This window comes from Fragaria vesca, linkage group LG7 (genome assembly GCF_000184155.1).
Source record: "Fragaria vesca subsp. vesca linkage group LG7, FraVesHawaii_1.0, whole genome shotgun sequence".
Lineage (NCBI taxonomy): Eukaryota > Viridiplantae > Streptophyta > Magnoliopsida > Rosales > Rosaceae > Fragaria > Fragaria vesca.
Window position 1 is genome coordinate 15,682,367 of NC_020497.1, and position 20,199 is coordinate 15,702,565.

Genomic DNA, 20,199 nt, shown 5'->3' on the forward strand with positions numbered 1-20,199 from the left:
GTGGTGAATTTGGGATTGTAAAGATGGGCAATGAAGGCTACTCCAAGATTGCAGGAATTGGAGATGTCTGCTTTGAGACCGATTTGGGCAACAAGCTGATGTTGAAAGATGTTCGACATGTTCCGGGCCTATGTCTCAATTTGATGTCAACCGGCGTGCTTGATCGAGAAGGTTTTCATCATCACGGAGGAGATCAAAAGTGGAGGCTTACCAGAGGATCACTAGTGGTGGCTAGAGGGAAGTTGTGTTGCACCCTCTACAAGACATATGGCAAGATATACAAAGGGGAGTTGAATGTCATGGATGACTCTTCTCCAAGTCTATGGCACAAGCGGTTAGGCCACGTAAGTGAGAAGGGATTGCAAGTTCTGGCAAAGAAGTCTCTTATTCCGTTTCCCAAAGGTACCTCACTTGAATCTTGTGATCATTATTTATTTGGTAAGCAACATAAGGTTAGTTTTGCTAATACATTTACAAAGAAAGAGAATGTTTTAGACCTAGTACACTCGGATGTATGTGGTCCTATAGAAGTTGATTCACTAGGTCATAGCAAATATTTTGTCACTTTTATCGATGATGCTTCACGAAAGGTTTGGGTGTATTTGTTAAAATCAAAAGACCAGGTGATCCAAACCTTCAAGGAGTTCCATGCCATGGTTGAGAGGGAGACGGGACGAACCCTCAAGTGTCTCCGCAGTGATAATGGTGGAGAGTACACTTCGAACGAGTTCAGAGGTTATTGTTCGAAGTATGGCATTAGACACATAAATACAGTTCCTGGCACCCCACAACATAATGGTGTAGCAGAGAGGATGAACCGCACCATCTTGGAAAAAGTGAGAAGCATGCTAAAGACGGCTAACTTGGCGAAAGAGTTTTGGGGCGCAGCAGTGACAACCGCTTGTTACCTCATCAACCGAACACCATGTGTACTGTTGGGCTTGGAGACTCCAGAGAGTGTGTGGACCGGTAGAAGTGCTTCATATTCTCACTTGAAGGTATTTGGGTGCAAAGCATTTGCACATGTTCCAAAGGAGAAAAGATTGAAGCTAGATGACAAGGTCGTGCCGTGCATCTTTCTTGGGTACGGTAATGAAGAGATGGGCTACCAGTTGTGGAATCCAATAACCAAGAAGTTATTCAGAAGCAGAGATGTGGTGTTCCATGAGGATCAGACTGTTGCGAATTTTGACAAGAACATACTAGAAAATGCAGAGCGCCTCACTTATGACTCGTCTCCGCTCCAAGAAGAGTCAAACAAACCTCAAGAAATGGTTAATGAAGACGTCCCTGATACGGCAGAACCAGAAGCTACAGGTGCTGCAAATGATGACCAGGAGAATCAGGTTCAGGATGATCATGATCAGGGGGAGCCTGATCATGAAGAGCCTAATCAAGAACAACAACAAGAAAATGCCCAAGCACTAGTTCGAAGATCTCATAGAGTACCGAAGCCAAGTACCAAGTATCCTTCTGGTACTTGGTATATATTTTGCTCACCAGTGATGGAGATAATCCATATTCCAAATACATTCTGTTGACTGGTGATGGAGAGCCTGAATGCTTTAAGGAGGCGAAGACTCATGCAGACGGCGACAAGTGGATATTAGCTATGAAGTCTGAGATGGAGTCCTTGTTGAAAAATGGCACCTACGAGTTGGTGGAGCTTCCTAAAGGCAGAAAAGCACTAAAAAACAAATGGGTGTTCAAGTTGAAAAGGGACGAGAATGAACAGTTGACAAAGTTCAAAGCTCGCTTGGTTGTCAAAGGTTTCGGGCAGAAGGAAGGAGTAGATTTTGATGAGATCTTCTCACCAGTTGTCAAAATGACATCTATCAGAGTTATTTTGGGCATGACAGCTATCATGGATCTTGAGGTGGAGCAGTTAGATGTAAAAACGGCATTCCTACATGGTGATTTGGAGGAAGAAATATACATGGAGCAACCGGAAGGTTTGAGGTCGAGGGCAAGGAGCGACATGGTTTGCAAGCTAAAGAAAGTTTGTATGGACTGAAGAAAGCGCTAAGGCAATGGTACAAGAAGTTTGACTCATTCATGGTGGGTCATGGATACAAAAGAACTGATGCAGACCCATGTGTGTACATTCAACGGTTCACTGGAGGTAAATTTATAATTTTGTTGCTTTATGTTGATGATATGTTGATAGTGGGGCAAGACGTTTCTATGATCTGCAAGTTGAAGGCAGATTTATCAAAGTCTTTTGATATGAAAGACTTAGGTCCAGCTAAGCAGTTTTTGGGCATGGAGATTACCCGTGATAGGAAGACAAATAAATTATGGTTGTCACAGGATAGGTATGTTGAACGGGTGCTTGAAAGGTTCAACATGAAAGAAGCCAAGTCAGTGAGCTCACCTCTAGGTAATCACTTTAAGTTAAGCAGATTATTATGCCCAACTACACAAGAGGAGAAAGACAAGATGGCAGGTATCCCTTACTCATCAGCTGTTGATAGTCTTATGTATGTCATGGTATGTACTCGTCCAGATATTGCTCATGCAGTTAGAGTTGTTAGTAGATATTTATCTAACCCTGGCAGAGAGCATTGGGACGCTGTTAAGTGGATACTCAAATATTTGAGGGGCACCTCAAAGTTTTGCTTGTCTTTTGGTAGATCCGAACCCGTTTTGGAGGGTTTCACAGATGCAGATTTAGCTGGGGACCTTGATAACAGAAAGTCCACTTCTGGGAGAGCTGTATCATGGCAGTCCAAGTTACAGAAGTGTGTTGCCTTATCCACCACTGAGTCCGAGTACATAGCGGCAAACGAAGCAGGCAAGGAAATGATATGGCTGCAAAGGTTCATTCAGGAGTTGGGTGTGAAGCAAGAAAGGTATGTGGTGTATTGTGATTGTCAGAGTGCAATTCACTTGAGTAAAAATTCAGTTTATCACCCTCGCACTAAGCACATTGATCTACGTTATCATTGGATACGAGATGTAGTGTCAGAGAAGTTTTTGCAGTTGAGGAAATTCACACCAACAAGAATACTTCAGATATGTTGACTAAGGTTGTGCCACAACAGAAGTTGGAGTATTGCAGCAAGTCCGCTGGGATGGACTTCAAATAGAAGTCTTGCCGCGTATTTCCCCGGGTTGGTCTGGAGGGGGAGATTGTTATAATATCCAGACCAAAATAAATAAAATAGTAATGAAAGGTTTCATGAGTTACATAAGTTACATGAGTTACACAAACGTTACATGAGTTACACAAAGAACATGGATGGTTTTGGAGTTATAGTCAAGGCATGAGTTACAGGAAAATTCATGAAGTACCATTTATTGGGAGAGCACTAATGAGAGGTCTAGATGATTCCTCCTTAGCCTATAAAAGGAGAGTCATTTGCTCATTCCAAGGATCTCATCCATCTCAAACATCCATCTTCCAAGTAGAGAAGAGTGTTCACTCCAAGTTGAAAGTGTAGAGTAGTTGGTAGCAAAACAAGTGTGAGAGAGGGTTTTCTTCAAGTAGTGTTCTTGAAGTTGTGTATCTCGTGTACCCATTATTTCATAGTGGAAGTTCTTGTTATTGCTGCCCCGTGGACGTAGGCACATTGCCGAACCACGTTATATCTGGTGTTTCATTTCCTCTATCTTTTACATCTTTGCATATTTATCCTTTGTGTGGTTTGAGTTGTTACTTCCATTATATTATTTTTCCCAACACTTGGTTTTTATATCCTATTTTCCTTTCAAGTTTCAATTATGTGATCTGGTAACCTCTTCCACAGTAACAGAGATGATTGCATGATTTACCACACTAAAAGTAAAATAATTACACAATGACACGAGTATAATGCTATCATAAGATCAGCAATCATCTTAATCATAAGACCAACTCAATTATACACATTGAACTGGTAAAATCAAGTGTAAAATCAAGATAGAAAATAATATAATAACAATCTAGTACATAGATGCATAAAAGTCAAAACAAACTACTTGGAGATGTTTTGAAGAAGCATCTGGTATGCAAAATGCATCCAGATGTATGATGTAGGAACAACAAATTATTCAATATATTATTTAAATTGTAACATAAAAATATTCAATGGTATTTACAATAATGAAATCAAATGGCATAACAATTTCCTGTTTTATAATACGGTGATTAATTTGATTTTGCCTCACTTGAGGCCATATCACCAAAGGCTTTTGGACAATGCTATATATATGTAGAATTCACCCTTTCTCGAACAGAAGTGAAGAATTTAATAAGATAGGACAGCCCAATGATCATCTCCATTTCAAAAAAAATGACACAGTTAGATGTAGAAGTTGAACCAGGAAAAAAAAAAGGAATTAATGATTGCTGAAAAGGTTTGTGCATTTAAACAATTGCAACTGAGTTAGAACCCTTACAGAAAATTTTCTTACTGGTTAAGTTCGCATAAAACATTTATGCTGTCATGTACTGGCTAAGATTGCAGTATTATTTTGGCTTTTTAGCCAATTTGCTACCCTAACTTTCACTAAGGTGTCAATTTGCTACCCTATTTTTTTTCTCTACCATTTTCCTACCCTTACTTTCATAATTAGCCGAATTGCTACCTAACAGTCAAATAAACCAATTTCAGTTATCTTTTCCGTCAAGAGCTCAACACCCACTATGCACATGAGGCTATTTTCGTAATTTGCTTCAATTTTTGGGATTGTGAGAGCAGTGGAGTTCGTTCCTTGCACAATACTGGTAATTCTTCTTCTTTCTTCATCACATCTCTCACCTCAACCAAACAAAAATATCAAAAAATCAAAATCAAAGAAACTGTAGAAATTGGGGATTAGGAAGTGGAGACTGCATTTGATAGATCACCATTGTGATCTGCATCTTCATCAAATATCTGCACCTTCATCATTAATTCAACAGATTGGGTACTTTCTCAGATCTGCATCTTCATCTTCTCAGACCAGATTTGCGTTTCATCTTCAGATTGCTTATTCGGTAATCCTCCGCTATACCGATCTCGTACCGGAATTTCGGCATACTAATTCTTCGGTAGCTGACGCCGGTGGTTCGGCAGCAAATTTCGAAAACCAATCAGATATACCTTGCTTTCGGTTGATGAGAATTGGGCTCGGTTGACAACCAAATTCATCCATGGAGGAATACCCCTTCTCTCTGCTTTCCCCAATTCGAATAAGCAATCGGAAACCCATATAGCAGCTCGATCTTGTCCGCGTCCTCGTCCGTCCACAGCCGCTCGAAAAGCCTTCTCCATTCTTTGAGCGCCACCAATGGCTTCCGGTCTCATCCATAGATATATCAGTTTTCAGGTAAATCACAAAAATGCCCTCACATAATACACCACTTGACGGAAAACATAACAAAAGATGACTGATTTAACAGTTGGGTAGCAATTCGGTTAATTTGTGAAAATTAGGGTAGGAAAATGGCAGAGAAAAAATGTAGGGTAGCAAATTGACACCCTAATGAAAGTTAAGGTAGCAAATTGGCTAAAAAACCTATTATTTTTTTCTTTTTAACAAAAATAATGCAGATTTTAGTAACATGAGCACATAACCATATTTCAACTACTAACGACAGTAGAACCAGACCTTAATACAGTGAAAATATACTCATCCCCGAGAAAAAAATGCGTGTTGACTTAACAAGGTATTGCATGGAACTGAATAAGGAAATTAGAGATTTACTTGTAATGAATGCCTCTTCCCAAAATTCATACTCTGACCACAGTGGTGCAACTTCTCGAAAGGGGATTCCCTTGCTCAAGCATACTCTGCAAAAATTACAAGAAGTTGCAATAACCTAACAGATCCTAACACATTCAGAGAAAGTGAATTCAATACAGTCAAACCTAATTAGTATTACTACTCAGAATCCTCCAAGTTTACCCATAAGAGTTCAATAACTCTACAGGGCATACCTTTCAGGGTGTAACATATTTCATTCACCTTGCTGACCACATAAAGGAAGGTGATATCATATATAATTCCTAAGAACAAACCTCAGCACCTAGTTTTAAAGGAACGACTTCGACCATCCAACTCACTCCTTGATACCCTAATCAGACTTCCCCATCCATTCACCCCGTAAATGGATGAGTAAAACGCATTCCCAGTTCAGGAACCACTTCAACCAGTGAACACAAACTGTGAACACTAGAGGAAGTGTTGATATAGTTGTGTTTGTGGTTATGGCTGATGAAGGAAAAACTGTTTCAAAGGCACGTAAGTATTTATGCTGTCCTTTAGACTTTATTTGCCCCACAACTAGTGTGCAAAGGGGTTGGATCAAATAAGCCTTTAGGATACAATGAAGCCTAGCACTTGCTATTGTTGTTCTTCGTTTTGCACTCACAAAGATCAACCTTACACTCGATTAAAGGTTTACAAGAAACTCAAGGTTGCTAGAAACTATATCTGCAGTTTTATAGTTTCTAGATTTTTGCTAGTGTTAAGAAAATATAGATGGAGGTTTGAGAAGAGAGAAACAGGTTTCCTGATATGAGCATATACAGAAGAACTTATTCCTATATATAGGAATAATCGTGCCTTTCCAGAATATTGACATACCTTTTCATTTTGTTTTAAAACTCTTCAGCAAGAGTTATTTACAATTGCCAACAGTCATATACAATATCAACTGATATGCCTTTTCATTACATACTGATATGCCTTTTCAACATATACATGCCTCTTGGTTCTGTACATCCATCATTTCATAATTTTTCTGTTTACTTTATAATTTGAAAATCTCTCTAACAGGAAGTCGACTTACTCTATATGTTAAAATCAGATGCCGGCAAACAAACTCTCATGGCAATAACATATGTACTGGAGAAGGTGAGCCATGGCTTGGTTGGTTAAGGTGTTTAACTGACAACTTTGAGGTCACGGGTTCAAACCTCACGGACATATGTAGGGTGTGTGAGTTATTAATAAAACGTTTTTAACATATGTACTGGAGAATTTTTTTTTTTTTTTGCCCTACTTCTAATACCATTCTACCTATACAGCACATAAATAGAGAAAAAGAACCAAAACAAGCATTCAACAGTAAGAGAGCGCTTGCTCAATGACTAGTTGGCGTATAATTCCTGGTAGGACACCATCACTAATAGGAGCTGTCTGTACTTCAAAACAGTCGATAGTTTGCTCCTTAGCTTCATTGTCTTCCTGAGAAAAACCCTATGTTGTTTTGCATTAGCTAAGCAGATATCTATATATAGCTATGAGTCTAGGACTAATTTATAACAGAAAACATAATACTTGGACCAATCAACACATTAGCTTCATTGGTTAACTGAAAAAACCTTCATTGTTACCCAATATTCAGCTATAACAGGGAATAACTGATAAGACATACAACTTGGTCATTCACATACCAACAAAAGACTAACAAATAAGGCTCCTTTTAGTCCCTTCAAACTTAGTCAACCCAAAATAGCTCAAAATTTCTAAACCTAGAACTCTCACCTTTCGGCAGACCACAAAGAAGTTTGACACGCTGCCTTCAATAATCTGAGTACATAGCAGCAGCGACATCTCTCCCACGACCCACCACAGCCAACTGCGCACCGTTTCCTCTGACACCAAACACAGGCGGCACATAAATCCCAAAAAATGCTCACATCAAGAGCCTCACCATTTCTGTCAAGCTCCAAGTCCCCACTCTCACCCAATCTCCCCAAATTGCCACTAACCAAAGTAGTAATCGACAGCTCCTCCCCGTCACTCCTCCCCTCCAAAGCAACCGGCAGCACTTTGTTCATCGAATCATTAACAAGATCACCAACCCTTGACTGAAGCAAAAGAGAATCAGCCGCCAGTGATGGTAATGGAACCAAAGTCTTGTTGGGTCCGAAAAGAAGCTGAGGATTGGCATTGTATAGAATCCTGACGGAGTCCGTGAGCCGTTTCAAGTGCCTCTCCCAGAACAACACCAATAAGGCCAAATTCACTATCAGAGGCAAGCATGTTTGGGCGAGGAAGTACGTGCACAAGGGCGACAAGGCTCCAACAACTTCACCATAAGGGCCAAGGCTGCATGAGTGTTACTAATAAATACTACTACTATTATTATCGTTCTTTTCAATTTGTTCTTTTGTTCGTGTGGAAAACATTGTTGATTCGGTATTGTTGTTGTTGGTTTTTCTGTTGAATAATAATCCGATATATATGTTGTTTCGGATGTTTGTATCCATTTCCTTTCCGTATTCATGAATAAATATACATTTGTATTATTTTCTACCATTTGTAATACTCATTTCCTTTCCTTAAGATCACATAACTAAACTATATATTATTGAGGAGATTGGCCTTATTGATGATTAGCTTTAAAGCTAATTGAAGGTCACTACTTATTAAAGAATTTACCTTTGTCCTACATATATGGAATCCATCGGACCGCGCACCTGAATCTTAAGTAGTGACCTTCAATATTGCAACTTTGATATATCATTACAAATTTATTTCCCAACATTTTGGTTTTGATATACAAAGAACTTAGCACAAGTTATGAAGTAACCAAAATTCACCACACAAATCACTACCAACATCCAAAACACATTATCCAACCTTCCTTGATTTATATCATCTGGTAGCCAATTCGTGGTCCTGTCTACCAAATCAGTGACTGCAGTGCTAAGATAATATCCTATTCCAATCAACAATGAGATCATAGCAGTGGAGGTACTTCTCAATGATTTTGGAAATTCTTGATAGCATAATGAAACTTGTCCTGGGAAATGAAATCCCTCAGCGATTCCGATAAGCGACAGTTGCGCCACAAGCCAAAAGGCGGACATTGGCACCACTGAACCAGGTTGATTCATGAGGCTATGTGCTCTTACCACTCCAAGTCGTTTCCTTTCAATTAATGCAGACGCAATTAGGGCTATAATGTTAATAATATGTCCAGTCCCTATTTGTTTGATTGGTGTTAGAGTTCGTCCAGTGAGGTTCTTGTACTTGCGGAGTATGAAGCGGTCAATTATGAAGATGGAGATGGCTGTGGCTAAAAGGTTGAACACTATGATTGAAGCAGCAGGGATTTTGAAGTGTGGACCAAGGTGTCTATCCATGGTTAGGGCTTGGAGTACAGTAAGACTGCTGAAAATGCCTATTGGAGTGCTTAGGAAGATGCCAGTAGACCACAGTGGCATGATCTTTATTAGGGCTTTGAGGTCTTCCACTTCTCTCACAGTGCATAGCGTCCATGAATTTCCATGTGAGCCTTCAAATTGTTTCACTTGTTCAATTTTCAAGGCTGCACAGTTGAGGAAATCTGAAAGAAAAGAATTTGTCTATTTTGAAATGTGCCAAAGAAACCAAATTTTTGCATAAATATTAATACGACTTTTTAGAATATGATCAACTAATTAACTGATAATTAAGTATAATTTTATCAGACCTGAAACTTTTGGTTGGTGGAGCACTGTCAGCCAAGACACCTGCTTCATAATAATAATCATTCTCTGTTGAATTTGCTGATGACATCTTCCTCTTCCATATTGCTGCAACCAGTACTCTTGCTATGCTTAAGAATGGGCTACCCTTTGGTTTAACTTTCTTATAAAATCGTTTCCCCAACAAGAACACCACCAATCCAACACCATTTGCTATGCAACATATTCCGAACCCTAATCCCCAACCCACATTGTCCTGAATATAGATGATGGCTGTGAAGCTGAAGATATTGGCCACATACAAAGCTAGAAAATACCAATTGAAGAAAATCCCTTGATCGTTGAGATCGTTGAATTGCTCTGCTCCCATGGTTGCGATTGTAAAGCGGGTGCCTCCAAGTCCTAGTGAAGCTAGTGATAATGCAGCATATAGGACCGAGTATTGAAACTTTGATGGAGCTTGACATGTAATAAGTGAGCCAATTGAACACGGTGAAGGCATCAAGGAAGGGATAGTTGCTATTATGGTCAGCATGATCATACCCTGATGATGAAGATTTAAGTTACTATACTTATAACTAGCCTCTTACCCGTGCATCTGCACGGGGATCAAAAAATGGAAGAAAGTGTACTTGAACTACTCCACTTTATGTGGGATGAATCTGTTAATCCTATCTTTTTGTAGATAACTGCTCCCCAAAAGGTGGGATAAAACTACCACATACTTTTTTTTCTCCTTATTTCAGTGGTGTTTTACAGTTAAACCCATAGTAACTATTATTTTTATTGTTTGAGAATTTTCTGCTACCTTGGTTTTTTGGCCAATTGAAAAAAAGGCTTCACTAAAGACACCAATTCAAAGCCACTGGCTTTCTAATAGTAAAGATAAATAAACAGAAACCTAAGTGATGGAGTAATTACGAATATTATCTATCTCTATTAATCAAGCCAGAAGGAGTTTAGGAATGGTTAAATTTTTGAACTACCTATAATGCCCTTGATTGATTAAATGTTCAAATTTAAGAATTTAAGAAACCATGAGTAGAATTGACAACTCAATTGTCAGTTTTTTTGTTTTTTAAATTTCAATCCTTTTTTTAGGGAGAAAAAAGTGGGAGAGATGAGAGTGATCGGTTAAACCAGTAAATTGAAATTAAGAAAACAAAAAAAAGAAAGAAAAAAAGTGAAGAAGAGCAAATTGACACGTGCGGGTCAAGAGGCTAGTTATAAATGATGTAAGATCAGATCAGTTGCTTTTTTCAATATATGGGAGGAAATTTCTGTAGAGAACTGATATTGACATACACAATCTCACGACATAGTACATCAGATAGTGAAGTGAATCGCGACTGATTACCAGTAAAGAAATGAAGGAAAAGATGCTGACAACGGAGATGGAGGTGAAGAAGGAATCGGCAATGAAGGCTCCGGCGATGGGGAAGAGACTGTTGGTACCAAGGATGATGTTATTGATCTTTGTAGCGGTTATTGTCTTCACACTGAATTTTGTTATCAGAAACACAATCAAATTCGACGCCCACCCACCGGCCGCTAATGAGAGACCCAGCACAGTTGCTGTGCTTCGAGAAAACATGAACAATATCATGAGAAATGTAACCAAGTATATGTGATTAACACCAAATTAAGGAAGAATTAAAAGAAAATTAATCGAGTTAAGTTGAGCAAGAAGATAAGAGGCGATTAATTAACCAACCAATAACAAAGGGAAATGTTGTCCAGCCTCCTCCTTTGGAATCTTCATTCTCATTGCCAACAATATGAACTTCTCCTTCTTCTTCTTTGGATGGGGACTTGGTAGAGAGCTTCCTTTCAACTTCCATTTTGTCTTTCTCTCTCTATAGTTCTCTCTCACACTGAGCATACATATGATGCAAACTAACCATTGTAGCTTCAATATTTATAGAAGACGTGCATTGCAAAATTCACCGAAGAGAGAAAACCATACCAATTAACCTGCAATATACTACAGTAGCGTGCATTTTAATTCTGTTAGTTTATTTTAATTTGGCACCCACTTTTACTACAAACAAATCTAATCAACTATACCTTTTAATTTTCAATAAGATAAACAAAAAGGTGTATGTTAAGCAAGCTCATATCTTGATTCCACTTAGTCAAGATATATATAGTGCTCTATAATTGAGAAGCTTTCTCCTGATGGCCTGATCGTTTTGTTTATATTTAACTACGTACAACCATTTTATCGATCATGAGGGTGTTGCTACTAAAAAAAATCATGCACATATCACATGTATGTTTAACTACTAATCAAAATGTGCAGTAATATCGTCACACCTACACCAGTCTATCATCATTGGTATACTCTAATTTGCCTTCCCATTTCATTTTTTCTATAATTAAGACGCACAATTCATGAATAATGTACGTGCTGATATTACAGGCTGGTAAAGTCGTAAATAAGAAAAAGAGGAATAATGCCCCATATATGATATATGCACCTTTAAATCCATTAACGCTCGTGGTAACCTAAAATTGAGGGTTGAAATCAATTTTGTCATCATAACCCAAGGGAGTACCTCACGACCAAAAAAAAAAAACAAAGGGAGTACCTGACTAGGGTTCTTGTAAATGCAGCTCAGGAGTGATGTTTATTGCCCACTTTGCCAGATTGATGAAACGTCACCTCAGTGACAAAGATTGATCTGGGAAAAGCGCCACTAGAAAAGCAAAAATGACAACAGAAACCAGTGGAATGATCGGGGAAACGCCCTCTTTATTAGTTTGCCCGGTAAGAAGTAATACCAAAGAACCTACACATGAGCTAATGGTGAGTAATACCAAAAATATCTACACCTACAACGGAAACTGATGGCGCATCCGACGTTGGGGGCTTTCCTGAGTCCTTCAATTTTTCACCCTGATCGGCAAGGCTGTTGATACCAATTGTTAATTAGGGTGTAAACCCTAAGAAGAAGAAGATAAGAAGAAGAAGAAGAACATGCAAGAAGAATAGAGTTTGATATTCAATGATATTTCCCAATTGAGTACAACATGATATTTATAGCCTTATCACAAGACATGTGTTACTCAGGTAGAGACCTAAGGAATAGAAACCCTAATTAATACATTAGTACTAGTTAACCCTAATTAGCCAAACACGTGCTGCTCATCTGATTCATAAGTACTCCTACGATGAACAGGAGAATTCCACGCCATTTCCTAACAGCTCGACTTGACTAGAGGCTTAATTTGTAGATGTGTCTCATACTCATGTACTATTTTCAACATCATCAATATACTCTCATTTTATTTTGAATTTCGTGATGGAATAACATTTTGTATTCTTTAACAAGCAAACGTTGAGACCTACATATGACAGTAGAATTTTATTTCACAACATTTTGGTTTTGGGACACAAAGACCTTGGCACAAGTCATGTAGTAACCAAAATTCACAACCCCGATCACCACCAACATCCAATATACATTATCCAACCGCCCTTGATTTATATCATCCGGCAACCAATTCGTAGTCTTGTCTACCAAATCAGTGACTGCAGTGCAAAGATAATACCCGATCCCAAGTAACAATGAGATCATAGCAGTGGATGTACTTCTCAATGATTTTGGAAATTCTTGATAGCACAATGAAACTTGTCCCGGGAAATGAAATGACTCAGCGAGTCCCAAAACAGATAATGGCGCCACAAGCCAAAGGGCGGACATGGGCACCTCTGAACCTGGTTGGTTCATGAGGCTATGTGCTCTAACCACTCCAAGTCGTCTTCTTTCTACTAGGGCAGCCCCAGCAAAGGACATAATGTTGATAATGTGACCGATTCCTATTCGCTGAATTGATGTTAAAGTTTGTCCAGTGAGATTCTTGTACTTGAGGAGTATGAAGCGGTCGATTATAAAGATGCAGATGGCTGTGGAGAAAAGGGTGAACACCAGAAATGTAGCAGCAGGGATTTCGAAGTGTGGACCAAGGTGTCTATCCATGGTTAGGGCTTGAAGTATAGTAAGGCTGCAGATAATGGCTATTGGAGTGCTTACGAAGATGCCAGTAGACCACAATGGCATGATCTTAATTACGGTTTTGAGGTCTTCCACTTCTTCAACAGTGCATAGCCCCCATGGGTTTCCATACGAGCCTTCAAATTGTTTGTCATCTTCAATTTTCAAGGCCGCACAGTTCAGAAAACTGCATGGAAAGAATTTCACTAAATAAATACAACTAATTAACTAGTTTAATCTTTATGTCTTAGAATATGATCGATAGAGATTAATATCATACCTCAAACTTGTAGTTGGTGGATTGTCAGTCATCGCATTCGCATTTGCTCCTGCGCCATAATAGTAATCAGGTTCTGTTGAAGTTCGTGATGACATCTTGCGCTTTCGAACTGCTGCAACCAATACTCGTGCTATGCTCAAGAATGGACTCCCCTTTGGTTTTACTTGCTTATAAAATCGTTTCCCCAATGAGAACACCCCTAATCCAATACCATTTGCAATGCAGCAAATTCCAAACCCTAATCCCCATCCCACGTTGTCTTGAATATATACGATGGCAGTGCCGCTAAAGACAATGGCCATATACAATGCCACAAAATACCAATTAAAGAAAACCCCTTGATCGGTCGGATTGTTGAATTGGTCTGCTCCCATTGTTGCAATTGTGAAGCGGGTGCCTCCAAGTCCTAGCGAAGCTAGTGATAATGCAACATATAGGGCTGAGTATTGAAGCTTTGATGGAGCTTGACATGTAATAAGTGAGCCAATTGGACATGGTGAGGGCCTCAAGGAAGGGATAGTCGCTATTAGTGTCAACATGATCACACCCTGATGATGAAGAAAATGACTTCGTTTGCTCTACATTTTACTATACATGTATATGGAATTTATAAAACTTCACAAGTGATGGAGTGGTTTCGAATATGTTGTTTATAAATTTATAATACGGTAAACAATACATAAGCGCTGTAGTTACGATCAAATACGTACCAGTAAAGAAATGAAGGAAAAGGCACCGACGACGGAAAAGGTGGTGAAGAATGAATCGGCGATGAAGGCTCCGGCAATGGGGAAGAGATTGTTGGTACCAAGGATGATGTTATTGATCTTTGTTGCGGTTATGGTCTTCACATTGAATTTTGTTATCAGAAACACTATCAAATTAGCTCCCCACCCGCCGGCTGCTACTGTGAGACCCAGCACAGTTGCTGTGATTCAACAAAACATGACCAATAATATCGATCATGTCATTCATGTGAGAAGCGTAAACGATCGAGTATGTGCATGATTAACACCAAAGAAATGGAAATAATTAAGTTGAGCCAAGAAAATAGAGGGGCTTGACTAACCAATAACAAAGGGAAAGGTAGTCCAGCTGCCTCCTTGAGAGTCCTCATTCTCATCGCATACCTTATGAATAACTTCTCCTTTTTCTTCTTTGGATGTGGAGTGAATAGAGAGCTTCCCTTCAACTTCCATTCTCTCCTTTTCTCTCTACTGATTTCTGTATCTTTCTCTCTTTATCTGTCACACTGAAGATCTACGTATATATATGCAAAATCGTCGGTGAGCTCAAATCAGGACCACTCCATTTAGTGTTGGGTCAGTCCCTAGCTACTTAGTTGGAGAGAGTAAATTAATCCATTTAGTGCTAGGACGTTAGGAACACATTTTTACTATTCCTTTGGTGACCCTACAAACGTAAAGGAAGGCGGTAAAGGAAGGCTGGCTAGCTAGTTGAATGTTGAATGGTGGGAGAGGAATGAGCATATGAAACAGGCTAGGGAGGAAGCTTGACTTTGCTGTCATACATGGTATGTGCGTATGCAGAAGCGCATGAAGAGAGCAATGAAGAACAAAATCATCTCAACTGGCCTAGGTTCAAGATCAAGGGATATATCCAACCCCAAATGCACTCTTTTTTCTCAACACTTACAAGCTAAACACACTAATGCCACGTACTACACCAAATTGAACTAAACAACAACTCTAATACTTTCAAGTGTCGAAATTATATGTATGGAAGACGTACATTGCATATAAAACCGCAAAAAGCATCGTAGAAAGCATGTTTGAGTACTAATTATACTCTAGTATATAACGTCACACATGCATCAGTCTATCATCATCTGTCTCTATTGAATAGGAACCAGAGGTAAAGAAAAGAGGAAGGATCAGAGTAGTTGTAATCTCCTTGATCTGGATGTGGAGTACTGTTGAAAGGCATCAAAGTACAGTGGAAATAAAAGGAAGCACTTCAGTTTGTCACCTCCAAATCCAATGTCTCAAACGTGTTAATACCAACAACCGAGGGTTGAAAATTTCTGGCATCATGTTTTGATCACTTCAATTCCAATCTTCTTGTGTACCTATTTGGTGTTTGTTATCATATGTTTCAGGTTTCGTAGTTTTGGTCACAGCTACCAAATTCTCCATCACATTGTCCTCAACGTCTGAGCTTGGGAAGGGAGGAGCCAAGTGTCGCATGAGTTCTTTGTCGAACTAAAAAATATATCAAAACGAGGAAGAAATACAACGCAGAAAAACCCGAACAAGGAACAGAAACAAACGAAAACCTAATGATATGTACTTACGAGATCAACTTGGTTTTTTTATCCTATTTTCCTTTCAAGTTTCAACTATGTGATCTGGTAACCTCTTCCACAGTAACAGAGATGATTGCATGATTTACCACACTACAAGGAAAATAATTACACAATGACACGAGTATAATGCTATCATAAGATCAGCAATCATCTTAATCATAAGACCAACTCAATTATACACATTGAACTGGTAAAATCAAGTGTAAACCGCAACAAATTTGAGGTATACTGTAAGATTTACAAAGACTAGGACAGTTCAACAAGGGCATGTTTGACTTCGTGCATCACTCACACAACTTCAGTGCTAAAGAGATGCGATTGCTGATCTGTGGAGAATGTCATAAAGAGAGAGCATAATCTCAGCACCTATTAGTGCAATGATGAGCCATTCCAAAAAATCTGATTTCCTGTTTTGAAGAATTTCCTGAAGAAAGCGAATATTGTGCTGCAAAGGAAACAACAGAATGTCACCACATCTTTATCAGTTGAAAAACAATTCTTCAGATTTTGGTAACAAGTAGAGAGCATCAAGTTTCTTGTACCTCCACAAACTTCAACTTAAAATCAAGACTTGCAAATCTCTGAGTTAATTCAAATTCATCCCTGAGGTATTCCCAAATCTGAGCATATTTGGCATCCTTCCAGGCAATGTCTGATCTGTAAATCAATCAATTCATCATGAGTTAGATCAAACACACAGCATGTCAAATAACCTCGCTAACATAGATTTTGTCTTTTATTGAAATGTATCCGTTTTATGATAGAGATCCCCGCACAACTGAATGTTGAAATAAATGTAGATAAAATGCTGCTTGGTAAAGCTAAGTATTAACTGTGACAAAAGTTGATTCACTACAGCCATGGCAGTGTCTAGTGGAGATGAATACCATTAAGTTCATATATTACCTCTCAAAAAGTCCAAGTTTAAGAATCACATCAGCAAGATTAGAATTTGCTTTCCCCACTAGCTGAAAAAGTTTCTTCCTCTTCATCTTAAATTTTCCAGTAGTTTCCATTTCACGATTGATGTCAGTAAACTCGGCAACCATTCCATCAACCTAAAAAAACAAACAAACTTCTAAGCCTGAATCAATGAGAAATGTTTTCACATAGTTGAACTTCGCAAGTTTATATGGAAATACCTGGCGAACATAGTAATCTAGTGCAATACTTTGACCGAGAACACTACCAATGGTACGAATTCCATCAGTATTCAAGTGCTGCAACATTATGTAATCCAATCCGCCTTCCATCCATGTGTCTAAATCTGGCTTCTCTCTCACCTCATACTCTGATTTTAGAGAAAAAAGGTTCAGATATCACAACTCCTAAAAGCTTACTTAGTTGAAATTATAAACAGAGAGGAAAGATTAATAAGCTAAAAGTCAAACATTTCAGTACACTATTAACAACATTCATGTTAACGAATATATTCATAGAACCTCACCGTCCTTTCTCATCTCAGGTAGCAATCCAGATGCATGTTTTTCCACGATTTTCAAGTACCCATCAATCTCATGTTCACGAACATTAAACAAGACAATGGACCCATATTGGAAAACTACCATGTAGCAACAGTCACTCCCACTTAAACTAGGACCCAATGCCTGAAACAAAGAATGCATTCAACTTATTATTTACAAGCATACAGAAAGTAAAGTTCGGGTGCAAGAGAGCAAGTAGATACAAGGCACTACAGAAGTAATTATACTAACAAAGATACCAGATGACTAGAAGTATTACATTTCCTTTTATTAAGACAAAAGAATTAAAATCAACCTATTAGGCAAAAAAGGGTTTTGACCTTTAACAATCTTGACAAACAAAATCTTGCTAAATTTTCAACACAGTGCAAGGACAACAAGGCAGTACACCTTTACTGCTTAGTTAGGTTGGCTTGGCTGGTTCTTCAAGATAAAATTTTATTTTTACCAATAGCTGTGGTGATTTGGGTTTTAGTGGTTAAACAATGTTATAGTTTCAAACTAATAGAGCAGTCATTGTCTTAGAGAGAGTACTAGTTCACATTATACTTGTGTCATGGAGCTAATAAGTATCAACGAATTACAAATGAGCTAAAGTGGTTCTTTAAGAAGTGCATAACTCGCAGGTAAAGAGTAAGAGGAACAACCTAATAGTCCATCAGAAGCTGCACATTTTTTGAAAAGTTACAAGTTTTTATTTAGAAGAGAAAGAAAACAGGGTACAACTAGTTCACAAAAAACATGGAGGCAACCATGAAAACAAGCTGCAAAAGGATACACAAACCAACATCCTTCTGCCTATAAGAAGCCTAAATGATGCGCAAACAATGTCCAAGAGTAACTTTAGCTACAATGAACAACCTCTCTCTTCACAGAATGATTAATAAGCCATTCCATTCATATTGATAATACGAGTCAACCACACAATGTTCAAAACCTCTTCATGTCCCATCTTATTCAAAAGCTTAGCGAGTCTACATATACATGTTATGCCATACAGCATTCTCCAACTAAAATAAAGTACACACAAACATGTTCTATCCTTAAAAACAACCAAATAGCTCTACTTAAACATAGCCAAAACGATGGAAAACTTACATTGTTAGACTTGTTTAGCTCCCCGAATTTAAACACAACATAGTTGGTCATTCTCGACGTGGGTGGGATGAAATTCACCCTGTTCTGCTCCACCAAGCTTCTCAAATCCACACTACATTTCAACAAACACATACAAAATCACCAAACCACAACCACCAACTTAACCAAAATCAATTTCATTACTACTAAAATTCAGCACATTTTTCAACTCCCAAACACAAACAACAAAAAAGCTCCCAACTTTGAAGACCCAAAATCACAAACCTAGTGGAAAAGAAGTAAGCTCTGACCGGAACATTGGGCTTAGCATCTTTATCAACACTTCCCATACTGCCCTCGCCGACCTCCGAACACGACACCGGCTCGTTCCAGTCCAACGCGCCCTCCGGCGACGCCGTCGTCGAAACGCACCGTATCGAAAACAGCCCAAGACTACTGATCGGCCCAATTTCGCGGCTGCTGAAGCTCGAGTGAGAAGGAGTGGAAATTGAGTGGAAGATTAGGGTTTTGGAGACGGAATTGGGAACGGCGCGAGGGTGGGTTAGGGTTAGAAATGTACGGACGGAAAAGAGAGAAGGAGAAGAAGGAGTAGAGGAGAAGGGAGAGAGCGGATGAAGGAGGCGCATGGCCTTGAGGTGGGCGTCTATGGCGCGCCGCATTTTGGGTTTTGGGTTTTACAGAGAGAGAAGAAGAGTGAGCTCTTCTTTTTTTGTTTATTTATATAATAATATAAGGTTTTAATTAATTTAATTTTTTTTGTTTTTTTTTGTTTTCCTAACTTGTGCAGCAAGAATCCAGTATTAATGATGAATCAATTTTTGTTTCTTTTGGAAAGATATGAGCCGTTCCATACCAATTTTTGTTTTGTTGAGTTATAACAATCATGTGTTGATCACGAACTGTTAAAACTTAGGACTAACAAAATTTGTTAAAAGAGTGTTTTTAATGGGTATAACGTTTCTCTTGTTGGTTGGCTTAAAATCAATTGACGCGTTTGATCACGCTACTCTGTCGGGTTGAGTGGGTATAGAAATGCACTGTGCTTGGAGGCCCGTGCTTGGAGGAGATGCACTGATGTTGTTTCCCTGCCGGGGATGGCTGGGTTGCAATCATACACATGAATATTTGTATCCATAATCATTCTGATACCTTGATGTGTTACTAAACTAATGAATTTAATCATCCGTAATCATTCCATTCAATTCTAAGTAATTAAGCATGCCCTTAGAAGAAAACTTGTTTTATATATATATATAGTCCCCTTCTAGAGAGGGATCCTTCTTTGAAGATCATTTGGGTATCGAATTAGATTAAATAAATCAACAGAACAAAAGTTGTCCAAACAGAACCGTTCGTGTAAATTACGATTACGAAAGCTCAAATGATCTTCAAATTTGATGAAATTTTGCAGGAATGATCTACACACTGTGTTTTAGACATTGTATGGTTGAGATGTGGGAATACAACCTGAAAATGAGCGAAATAAGGAGTCCCGCACTTTAATTTCAAAGAGGGATCCGTCTCTGGAAGGGGACTCTATATACACACACACACACACACACACACACACACACACACACACACACACACACACACAATGCTGATCAGGTGCGGACGTCCGCACCAA

At 38.8% G+C, this 20,199-nt stretch overlaps 3 protein-coding genes across 3 annotated transcripts; all 3 read right to left on the minus strand.

Annotated features, from left to right (window-relative positions):
- Positions 1-7,029: 7,029 nt before the first annotated feature.
- On the minus strand, positions 7,030-9,756 carry LOC101305121 (probable nitrate excretion transporter 2-like). Its single transcript, XM_004308765.1, has 4 exons — positions 9,417-9,756; positions 8,557-9,265; positions 7,611-8,022; positions 7,030-7,155 (listed from the first exon to the last, which is right to left on the minus strand). Exons 1-4 carry the CDS (start codon positions 9,754-9,756, stop codon positions 7,030-7,032), a joined length of 1,587 nt encoding a protein of 528 aa, XP_004308813.1.
- Positions 9,757-12,754: 2,998 nt separating this feature from the next.
- LOC101305418 (nitrate excretion transporter 1-like) lies at positions 12,755-14,863 on the minus strand. Its single transcript, XM_004308766.1, has 4 exons — positions 14,734-14,863; positions 14,375-14,592; positions 13,665-14,212; positions 12,755-13,571 (listed from the first exon to the last, which is right to left on the minus strand). Exons 1-4 carry the CDS (start codon positions 14,861-14,863, stop codon positions 12,755-12,757), a joined length of 1,713 nt encoding a protein of 570 aa, XP_004308814.1.
- Positions 14,864-16,099: 1,236 nt separating this feature from the next.
- On the minus strand, positions 16,100-19,246 carry LOC101309092. The gene is made up of 7 exons (XM_004307376.1): positions 18,837-19,246; positions 18,573-18,684; positions 17,438-17,597; positions 17,133-17,281; positions 16,897-17,048; positions 16,533-16,647; positions 16,100-16,435 (listed from the first exon to the last, which is right to left on the minus strand). The coding sequence occupies exons 1-7, from the start codon at positions 19,229-19,231 to the stop codon at positions 16,295-16,297; spliced, it is 1,224 nt and encodes a 407-aa protein (XP_004307424.1). The 5' UTR covers positions 19,232-19,246; the 3' UTR covers positions 16,100-16,294.
- Positions 19,247-20,199: the final 953 nt, after the last annotated feature.

Excerpts from the sequence above, each read along its gene's own strand:
- LOC101309092 (XM_004307376.1), bottom strand. The coding sequence starts at position 19,231 with ATGCGGCGCGCCATAGACGCCCACCTCAAGGCCATGCGCCTCCTTCAT. Across the intron at positions 17,598-18,572 it reads AGCTAAACAAGTCTAACAAT|GCATTGGGTCCTAGTTTAAG; the intron begins GTAAGTTTTCCA and ends TCTTTGTTTCAG. Across the intron at positions 16,648-16,896 it reads AAACTTGGACTTTTTGAGAG|ATCAGACATTGCCTGGAAGG; the intron begins GTAATATATGAA and ends ATTGATTTACAG.
- LOC101305121 (XM_004308765.1), bottom strand. The coding sequence starts at position 9,756 with ATGGGAGCAGAGCAATTCAACGATCTCAACGATCAAGGGATTTTCTTC. Across the intron at positions 9,266-9,416 it reads AGCAGGTGTCTTGGCTGACA|ATTTCCTCAACTGTGCAGCC; the intron begins GTGCTCCACCAA and ends CTTTTCTTTCAG. Across the intron at positions 7,156-7,610 it reads GAAATGGTGAGGCTCTTGAT|GAAGACAATGAAGCTAAGGA; the intron begins GTGAGCATTTTT and ends GGTTTTTCTCAG.
- LOC101305418 (XM_004308766.1), bottom strand. The coding sequence starts at position 14,863 with ATGGAAGTTGAAGGGAAGCTCTCTATTCACTCCACATCCAAAGAAGAA. Across the intron at positions 14,593-14,733 it reads TACCTTTCCCTTTGTTATTG|CAACTGTGCTGGGTCTCACA; the intron begins GTTAGTCAAGCC and ends GTTGAATCACAG. Across the intron at positions 13,572-13,664 it reads CCACCAACTACAAGTTTGAG|TTTTCTGAACTGTGCGGCCT; the intron begins GTATGATATTAA and ends CTTTCCATGCAG.